The 10,469-nt window shown below is 40.3% G+C and overlaps 1 protein-coding gene across 1 annotated transcript; it reads left to right on the forward strand.

Annotated features, from left to right (window-relative positions):
- Positions 1–1,370: 1,370 nt before the first annotated feature.
- On the forward strand, positions 1,371–10,369 carry LOC134564602 (cytochrome P450 2K4-like). Its single transcript, XM_063423527.1, has 9 exons — positions 1,371–1,746; positions 3,338–3,500; positions 4,616–4,765; positions 5,230–5,390; positions 6,044–6,217; positions 6,807–6,948; positions 7,633–7,817; positions 7,903–8,044; positions 9,597–10,369. The coding sequence occupies exons 1-9, from the start codon at positions 1,492–1,494 to the stop codon at positions 9,782–9,784; spliced, it is 1,560 nt and encodes a 519-aa protein (XP_063279597.1). The 5' UTR covers positions 1,371–1,491; the 3' UTR covers positions 9,785–10,369.
- The last annotated feature ends 100 nt before the right edge of the window (positions 10,370–10,469 follow it).

Here is a 10,469-nt window from a genome sequence, read left to right on the forward strand (position 1 = left end):
GCAATTTAGTGTTCTAGATTTCTACTAGAAAACTCCTCCAAACACTGTTCTGTGGGCTGTGACTCAGCCTTTTTGTCCAGTCTTTCCCTTGGCTTCTTCTTCCAACACCTCCTCCTCTGCTGTTCCCTCTCTTGGACTCTCAGACACCTGAGTCAGGCTGTAGCTCAGCCCCCTTTCCTCAGCCAGCAGAGGACACCTTTTCCCAGTGCCGTGTCCAGTTCTGGGATTCCCAGAACCAAAGACATATGGACAGACTGGAGAGAGTCCAGCAAAGGGCCACAAAGATGCTGGAGTGACTGGAACATCTCTTAGCAGAGGAAACACAGAGGGATGGGAGTTTAGCCTAGAGGAGGGAAGGCTCAGGGGGATCTTAGCAGTATAAACACCTGGGGGAAGGATCAAATAAGTCAGAGCCAGACTCTTCTCAGTGTGTGCCTGGGGCCAGGACCAGGGGCCACAGGCACACACTGAAACTCAGGAGGTTCCCTCTGAACATCAGGAAACACTTTGATATTGTGAGAGTGACTAAGCACAGGTTGCCCAGGAGATGTGAAGCCTCCCTCCTTAGGATCATAAAATTTTTTAGGTCCTTGGAGATATTCAAAACCTGTCTGGACACGGGCTGGGGCAAGTGCCTCATGGTGGCCCAGCTTGAAAGGGGATTTGGACCAGGAAAATTCCAGAGTCCCCTCCAACCTCAATAATTCTGTGATTCTGTGATTTCAAATTCCCAGTGAATTCAATGGAATCAAAGTTCTGCCACCCATAAATAGTTTTGTGAGGAAACAGCAGGCCTGAAAAGCCCTGGGAAGCACAGGAGAAAGCAGATTACACACAATCTGAAAACAGGAAAGGCGTTCCCTCGAAGCCTGCAAACCTTGAGAAAAACAACAAACTGTCAGGGTGACAGATTTATTAGAGGCCTGCAGCCAGGTTATGTGTGAAGGACTGAACAGAAATTCTCACACCAAGTGTGTAAGTGCAGTCTTAACTCCACAAAAAACAGATTCATTTGCTCTCAGCTTGTGAGTCTCGCATACATCACACACTTTAAAAAAATAAATCTCTGTGCACTACACCCCTGGGCAGCAGAATTTTGATTTCTCAAGGGTATTAAGGATCTGTGCTAAAGGCAAAAACATGATTAATCAGTAACCTGGACAGCATGCAGAATTTATGGCTTTTATAACAAATGTCAGGTTGATGACCTGCAGTTTTCCCTGTTCTTGGACTTTCGTACTTGCCCAGTGACCCACACTCCCACCCAGTCACACTGGTTAGCAAATATTTATATGCCCCTGTACCCTTCTGAGGATTCATTAGGAAGCACACGGGAAGAGAACAAGTCACCAGCTGCAATTAAAACATACCTTTCACTGGAAAAGAGGATTATGGACTAACACAAGAGCCTCTCAAGTGAAATTACTTCAGGAGGACAGAGATCCAGAGTCCACATTTTCTCTTCTGTGGCACATACTTGGCTGAATAGAGATGGGCTGGAACAGCAGCACTTCCATTGGCTTTGTGCTCATCCTAGCTTTTCTATCCATTTTGAAAACAGCAGGTTTCTGGAACAGCAACACTTCCATTGTTTTAGTGTTGATCCTGGCTTTTCTCTCCATCTTGAAAACAGCAGGTTTCTGGAACAACCGAAGTCAGAATTTTCCTCCAGGTCCAAGACCATTACCTATAATTGGAAACCTTCTTTTGTTTGACTTGAAGAGACCCTACAGGACTTATCTACAGGTACTCATTTTCTTTTCTATTGGTCCTATCAACCAAGCCCCACAGTCCAAGATGTCAGAGGGCTTCTCCTACTGCACCCAATCTATTGCATCCATGTATCAGCCTTTAACAAGGGACCCTGAGATGGTTATTTGAGCAGAAAATGTTGAATGCAGCATTTTTTTTTACTGTAATATTTTCTCCATGCATCCAGGTTTCAGCCTTCAACAACTTTCAGATTAATAACAAGCATCTACCTTATTTTTGTGGTAATTTTGAAAAAAAGGCAACTGAATAAGGAAAGATTTTAATATGTGGTGTTTCCCTCTCTGCCTTCCACTGATTGATGTACCTGGAGCTGTGACTGCAGCATCTTGGCTTCACTGATTTATCAATGTTCTCATCTCCCTTTCCTCTTTTCTTTCCCTGAAGAGGAAAAAGATAAAGATATAACTATATACTCTTAATATTTAGAACCAACCTTTGCCAAAATACTAAATCTTTCTGTTTTCTTCTAGTGCTTTCTTTACCTAGTTTATTGCAGGGCTTTGCTGACATTGAGTCAGAAAAATTCTATAAACCTGCTTAGAGTTTTTTCTGCTTAGACATAAAAATTACACATCTTCCCTGCTGATGATTTTGAAAGGGATATTTTTTAAAGGGATATAAACATGTATGGATGTTGTACTCACAAGTCAAAAGACTGCTTTGATGCAGTACCTGGAATATCAGTGTAGCTCTCCAACACAGCCCAGTCGTGTTGACAAAAGCAAGGTCCACCTGTTCTCAGGCCAACAGAACCAGCACGTATCTGCTGTAATTCAGTGATTCCTTTCTGATGCTGGATATTGGTTCTCTGACTTGAGCATTATTCAGACATGGGTCACTGCTCCTGTTGTTGCAGCTGGCTGTACTTGCTTACCACTTGCTGAACATTTTGGATCTTGACACCAAATACATGCCCTGTGTTTCTCTCTGCAAACCAACTAGAAAATGAGTGCAGTCAGGACACCCCCCTCCAGTTGTCAGAAGAATCAGCAACAGAGAGTTACATAGAAATAAATCTACCTGTACCAGCTAAAAAGGTACCACATTGTCTCTGAGAGAGATCGATCGTCCATGTAATCATGTATAAAAAATTTGAATGTACCTGATGCTTAATCCTGGCCCAGAAACAAAATTATTTATTTTTAATAAAATAATGGCAATGAACATTTGAACAGGCTGTTCAGGTGTAGCCTGTACATAAAAGAAACACAATGGCATAGAAATAGGTGTGAAAACATGAGTCAAAAACTGAATTTACAAGGGTTTCTGAGGGAAGACAGAATTCTCAGTGCAATCCTTTGCTGACTTGGGGTTTCAGCTGTTGACACTTCTGCTCAATTTAGCACAATAGAACTCTTCTCCCAACTGTGCCATTTCATCATTATCCACACAATGTCTGGCACATTCCCATCATTTAAATCAAGTGTCTTTCCCTGTAGTCAGGAAAATATCTACCATGTTAGTAACCCAGAGGCAGGACTGGAAAATAAGCAGCACTAGAAAGGGTGATGGATTTCTTTGTGGGCTGTAAAAGTTGTAAATAACTTTTCTCTTCTCCTGACAGCTGTCCAAAAAATATGGTCCAGTCTTCAGTGTTCAGATGGGGTACAGAAAAGTTGTAGTGATTTCTGGCTATGAGACAGTGAAGGAAGCTCTTGTAAACCAGGCAGATGCATTTGCAGAGAGACCTAAAATCCCAATCTTTGAAGATTTAACAAAAGGAAATGGTAAGCTAATCTTATTTTCCTTATCGGCTTGACCTACTCAATTTTTTTCCCTATAGATAAAGCAGGAGCTGGGACAACACTTTGGATCAGAAATCACAAAAGGCATTGGAAATAGGGAGCAATCTCATTGACATCAGCACACTTATCCAACTTTGAAACTACTGACAGTGTCAACAAAACAACCATAACTCTAAAAATAACCACAGCAACCGATAATGGAGAGTGACACACTTTCAGGATCTAGAACAGGGCATCCATGCCAGAGAAGCATTTTTAGCTCTCATGATATAGCTCTGGACTTGCATTCCTTTGGACTTATCGCAGAACCACCTTTTCTGAAATTAGTATTCTACTGTTGTCATTTCAGTGGTAAATAGTGCTTTTAAATCCAGAATGTGACAATAGATAGCATGTAACACATAGAGAACTGTGGATTTATTTTAAAAAGGGGAACACTGTCTACTGAGCTGGGCTTCAAAATAAGAATTTCACACCCAAACTTCTTTCTAATTTAGTATAAGAGTTTCATACTTATATCTCTGCAGGTCTTAGGAGAAATTCAGGAATAATTTTGTGAATATTTCAACAGTTGCATCTTTTGATCATATTATTGCATGGAAGCTTACTTTTCACTTTATTTTTTTATTTGGAAAAACCTCATAGTTGAGGTCATCAGTTAAATGATGTAACAATTTCAGCGAAAAAAACTGATGGTGTAGGTTTTAAGAAATTATCTAATTTTTTTAAGACATTTGTTCCTACTTAATTTTTTCCTGCAGTCATCAGAGATCTCAATTCAATTCCACTTCCAAACTATGATGACCAGAATTTTGAACTTGATTTTCTAATGTCCGCTTTCTTTCAGTGACAAGTGTCTTGGAGGATATATATTCTTCTTAAGATTTGATTAAATAAACCTTAAACATTTATCCTTTGCTTATGTAATATACCTAATGCTGAGGGTTGAAAATACTTAAGGCACAGTTAGTAGCATTTTTCCTCATCTGGATGCAATTTAACTTGTTTTAAAAGTGACTGCTACTAACCAGCTCCATTCTATGCCTGCAAAACTATTTAAAATCTCCTGCCACACTGAAATGTTCTCTTGGTCTCAGGGATTGTTTTTGCTCACGGTGAAAACTGGAAGGTGATGCGGAGATTCACCCTCACAGCCTTACGAGATTTTGGGATGGGCAAAAAGGCCATTGAGGATCGGATCGTGGAGGAGTACGGGCACCTGGCAGACACCATCGCCTCACAGGAGGGTGGGTGGACGGCTCCTTCCTCAAACCTCTACAATCACAGAGGCACAGAATGGTTTGGATTCCAAAGGAACTTAAAGCTCATCCAGTTCCACCCCCCCTTCCACTATCCCAGGTTGCTCCCAGCGCTGTCCAACCTGGCCTGGAACATTTCCAGGATTGGGGCAGCCACAGCTTCTCTGGGCAACCTGTGCCAGGGCCTCACCACCTCTAGGGTTTTGTTCAAGTATGCAGAGGTTTTTTGAGCCTTCTCAAGTTCAGGCCTTTCTATCAAATGTATGTCAGTTTGATGAATTTCGCTTTTCCGGCATTTTTGTCTTGGTACTACCGTACCGTACTTCTGACATTGGATAATAATTAATGATAGCAATCAATCATAAAAAATTAGCAATATTTAAGAGTAAATTTACATTTATTAATTACATCTCTTTATTACAGTGTAATAAATTCTCTTGTTTCTTGTCTAGGAAAACCCGTCGATGCCAGCAAAATAATTAATGCGGCAGTTGCTAATATAATTGTGTCAATATTGCTTGGAAAACGATTTGACTACAAAGACTCCAGATTTGTGAGACTTCTAAATCTGACCAATGAAAACATGAGGCTTGCTGGGAAACCTTTGGTTACGGTAATGATTCACATGTTTACATTGCTGTTCCACTGGATTCCACAGGAAAATAACAATACTGGTGATCAGTTTCTTCTATTTAACTATGAGACTTTGAGAGATAATAAGTTTACAAAGCACTTTCTTGGAGAAAAAACCCTTGAGAGACAGTTTGGGAAACATGAAGTTAACAATCAAGCCCCCAGTCTCTCAAAAAACATATTTAAGAGATAGTTTGAAGAGTGCTAGTGAGTGAAAAATACTTTTGGATACCTGCATGCAATGCTGCCACACCCTGGATTAATTTATGTTTATCTAGGTTTTGAAAAAGAAAATAAAAATGTTAGTGGAAGAGCTGGCTAAAACAACAAAAAAAGCTGCTGGACAACATTTCCACCTGCCTGGTGGCAGCTTGAACCTGTTTGAGACTGACACCTACATTACTCCTGAAAAATATTAATTTGGGGCAAGATTTTTACATATATTTGGTGCTCCTTGATGAATTTACTGCCACAAATTCATTCAGTCACATTTTTGTGTTCTAAAAAACAAAATATTAATCTTCAGTTTTTGACTTAGCATCTGCAAAGAAGGCCAAATGTTGTTAATTTGTTTCTGTAGCGTTTTCAGAGCTCTGGCTGATAAACTCTCTCTAACAATTTCCACTCTCGTAGACCTACAATATGTTCCCATATCTTGGATTCCTTCTAAGGGCTAACAAGGCTCTCCTCCGAAACAGAGATGAATTCCACGATTTTGTACGAGTTACTTTTATAGAGAACCTCAAAAACCTGGACAAAAATGACCAAAGAAGTTTTATTGATGCTTTCCTGGTTAAACAGCAGGAGGTAACTATTTTCTTGCTGATTCCATTTTTTATGGTTCTGTGAAGACATTTGCAATTTTCTTTCAGTCCTTACAATTACAGCTGAATTTCTGTAGGGAACCTGTCTTTGAGAAAATATATATGACAAAGTGGTAGAGTGGAAAAGATAGTTCACCCTGTTGAAGTTCCAACCTCTTCTAACCAACGAACATTTATCCTTATTTATTTTCTTCAGCCTGTATAAATATATTTACCAAGGCTGCATCTTTTTATCTGCTCTTTCTGTTGTCCCAGCTCTTCTGGCTCTTTTGAAAGCATAATGCATTACAGAATGGAATCACTACCTGGGCTTTGCTGGGGCTTATTTGGGGTCTCTGATATCTCTGGGTTAACTTCCCCACGGGGAAAGCAATTATCTTTGCAAACAGTCCCAGTAAATACAACGATGGGTCAGGACTCTCCTCCAGGCACAAGCCCAGAGCTCTTCTTCGTCTTTTCACACCTTTTTAAAATACAGAATTTATATCTTAGCAAATGTTTATCTACATAAATTGCATTTTCACATGGAAAGCTTTGAGTTTTCATCCTTTTGTCTCAACCACTTTTTTCAGGAGAAATCCACTACCAATGGGTATTTCCATAATGGCAACTTGCTAAGCTTGGTGAGCAATTTGTTTACTGCTGGTGTTGAGACAATTTCCACCACACTAAACTGGGGCTTTCTGCTGATGCTAAAGTACCCTAAAATCCAGAGTAAGTGATTTAATTGTAGATACTGTTATTCTCAGGGTATTAGGGACCAAAGAGGAACCTGGAGGATCAACACATCTGCTAATAGGCCAAGTTACAAAAAGCTGGGATTTCCAGCCAATTATTGTCTCTGTGCCCTGTGGTTCAGACCTGGTGAGAGTCACACTGGTTGGCCAGCAGCAGAACACACTTCATACAGGCCAGGCCCTTTGCCTAGGGAAATCTCATTAATTATTAAGTAAAGAGCTCTCCTGTCCTGGTCAATAATTTTGTTCCAGGTTTCCCTCAGAAACGATCAATAAACCAAAGGCCTGTGCAGATGTTAAATGGACTTTACTGAGGCTTTAGGTACCTGAGAAGATTAATAGAATTGCCTTTGTCTTGCATCTCCATTCCAGCTGATGCTACAGTGTTTTTTGTAGTCCAATGGGGGTTTCGAGACAACCCTTGGGCAGATTAAGGGTCTTTAGACAGAGGAGATGGTAGAAAAAAAAGTCTTTAGGTTTCTTGTTGGTGAAGAGTCAAACACTGTAGTCCTGTTCACCTCCCATTATTTCTGAAAGGAAAAAAAAGATTTTGTAGAATTTATGGTTTGTAGTCCAGATCTATTATACTTTACATTAGTAAAGCACACTGTGTCTCAGGGGTGAATGAGTCCCTGTATCTTAGAGCTGATTCTTTCTTCAGAAAAGGTCCAGGAAGAAATAGAACAAGTGATAGGGTCCAACCCCCCGCGGATCGAGCACCGAGCTCAGATGCCATACACAGATGCTGTCATCCATGAAATTCAGAGGTTCGCCAATATCCTGCCACTGGATTTGCCTCATGAGACTGCTGCAGATGTCACCCTCAAAGGCTATTTCATTCCCAAGGTGAGAAGCCTACAGGATTGCTCCTTTTAAACATTTCTTCTTTCTGAATTGGTCCAGGAGTTCATTCCTCTGTCCTATTTTGCAGGGAACCTACATCGTCCCTTTACTGACCTCAGTCCTGAAAGACGAGTCGCAGTGGGAGAAACCAGACATGTTCTACCCTGAGCACTTCCTTGATGCCAATGGGAAATTTGTGAAGAAAGATGCTTTCATGCCTTTTTCAGCAGGTGCTTTCTCTTTTACATTTACACAGAACACGCAGCAAAGATCCTTCTGTGCATTTCCTGCTTCATTTTTCCATGTCCCTTTTAAAAGGCACAAAAAATGTTGGCTGGATCAAGATTTCATAGTGTGGGAACAGGAAGGAGTTGCCCTAAATTTCTTGTAAAATCAAAGGACAGAAGGGACTTGCCCAGAGCATGACAGTCACCTGAATTTACACACCTGCACCATTTGCCAAAACCAAATCAAGGGAGATTCCAACCCTGCTCCCTCTCTGGCATTTCTCCAGCTTTGCAGGCTCTGTAATTGCTCTTTTTAAGTTCCCATACATCAGACATCAGTCTAGGGCTAATTTATTTATCATATCCACAACACTCTCCCTTTTTTTAATCAACCCTATTTGTATATTTTCAACTCTGTATAATCTTTAAATATGATTTTATCTTGTCACCAGTACACCATCATTTTGGGGTTTTTGTTTTTTGCTTTTTGGTTTTTTTTGCTGTGGTGGGGATTTTTTTTGTTTTTTGTTTTTTTGGGGGGTTTTTTTTTGGTGGTGGTGGGGTTTGGGGTTTTTTTGGTTTTTTGTTTTTTGGTGGTTTTTTTGGGTTTTTTGGGGTTTTTTTTGTTTTGGTTTGGGTTTTTTTGTTGTTTTTGGTGGGGTTTTTGTTTTGTTTTGTTTTGTTTGGTTGGTTTGTTTTTTGTGGTTTTGTTTATTTGTTTTTTGTAGAAGAACTTATGACACTTCCAGTTCCCAGGTCTTCTTTTGCAGACTTCAGTCTAGATGTCCCAGCTGAAAGCACATCCAGAGAGTGTCAGGTCTGGGCCTTCCCTGGAGGGCTAATTTCATATCACAGCCATGCCACAGCTCTCCATTTCCCACTTTCTCTCACTCAGGGGTGTTAATTCCAAATTTTAGTTCAGGGTTTTATTAGTTCTGGACTTGAGTCATCATGCTATGAATAAGGCAGTTTACTAGCTACTGGACTTGACAGAACTTATATTTACAGAACATTTGAATATCCATAGAATATTTCCTCCACCTTGCTGCTCAGTCCCATTCTGGCCAGCATTTGTGAATCTTCAAAGAATTTACTAATAAATTTTAGGATAAAAAATTGCCTATGAGTTGACCAACAGACCTAAAGTCTAGACTAAACCAGTTGGTTTGGAATTCAAAAATTGGGCCAAGTAGAGGAAAAATATGAAAATGAAGTAAAAATTCAGATTTTATTGAAAACTGTAGTTAAGGAATTCAGACTACAGTTCCATACATTTCTTTCCAAATGCAAGCATCTAGACAAAGGAAAATAAAAACCCATCACCAGCTGGCTTTGGTAGGATACCTCTGAAGATCAAAATTCCCCTCTCTCTGATAACTTGTACCAAACAGACTTTTAAAATCTACTGTGTTCTTTATTCATACCTAAGATATAACATTCTGGATTCCCACTGACCTTTTTCAGCACAAGAGCTGATAAAAGAGGTTTTTTCCTTCCAATACTGAAGAAGCAGCTCTCACTGATTTTCTTGTGGTCCTTTTGCCTTTTGTTCCAGGGCGGAGGATCTGTGCTGGGGAAACTCTTGCTAAAATGGAGCTCTTCCTCTTCTTCACCAGTCTCCTGCAGAGGTTCAACTTCCGCCCTCCACCCGGAGTTTCCAACTCAGACCTGGACCTCAGCCCTGCCATTTCATTTAATGTCATCCCCAAACCCTATAAAATGTGTGCTGTGGCACGTTCTTAGAGCTCTAATCAGCATCCATTGTGTTTCTAAAATGTTTAAATCATTTTTCCATGACAACTCTCTTCTTAATTCTTTGACCAAAACAATCCATATTTCAATTAAGATTTCCAGTACTTCTAAACCAAAGTGGTGTTCTTTTGTTGTTTTTTTTTCTTTATTGGGAGAGGGCAGAAATGGACCAGAAGTATGAAGTAATTGATGGCTCATGGATTAATCTCTTAGATCACCTGATCTTGCCTAAATAATACAGACCTTCCCTTTCTTATTCTTGCTGCCATTTTCACCTGAGTGTTTGTTGAAAGCATATCCCAAAAAAATGCTCCCAAGTCCAGGTTTCTCCCAAAAGACACATGAACCTCGAAGCTGTGCTTAGGTTGTACAAGGAGATGAATGTGGGATGTTCAGAGTTTCAGGCTGTCAGAACATACGGGCTGTTTGACCTTGGCAGTCAGCTGGGTTTGAAGCTGGGCTGGATATCCTGATGTCCCCCAGTGCCCCAGCACAGCTTCTCCCCTTGGCTCTTCTCCCTACTCCTTCCACTTCCATATGCAAAGAAATCACAGTTGTGTACTTGCTGTAGGTCACTTCTGAGGAAAAACATTAAGCCAGGTTGATCTGAATCCAGAGGTTCATTCAGATTTTCCCCAAGTATTCCTTCAATGGATAAACTCAGTAAATAAAGCAT

The sequence above is a fragment of the Prinia subflava genome, chromosome 2, assembly GCF_021018805.1.
Source record: "Prinia subflava isolate CZ2003 ecotype Zambia chromosome 2, Cam_Psub_1.2, whole genome shotgun sequence".
NCBI classification, from domain to species: domain Eukaryota; kingdom Metazoa; phylum Chordata; class Aves; order Passeriformes; family Cisticolidae; genus Prinia; species Prinia subflava.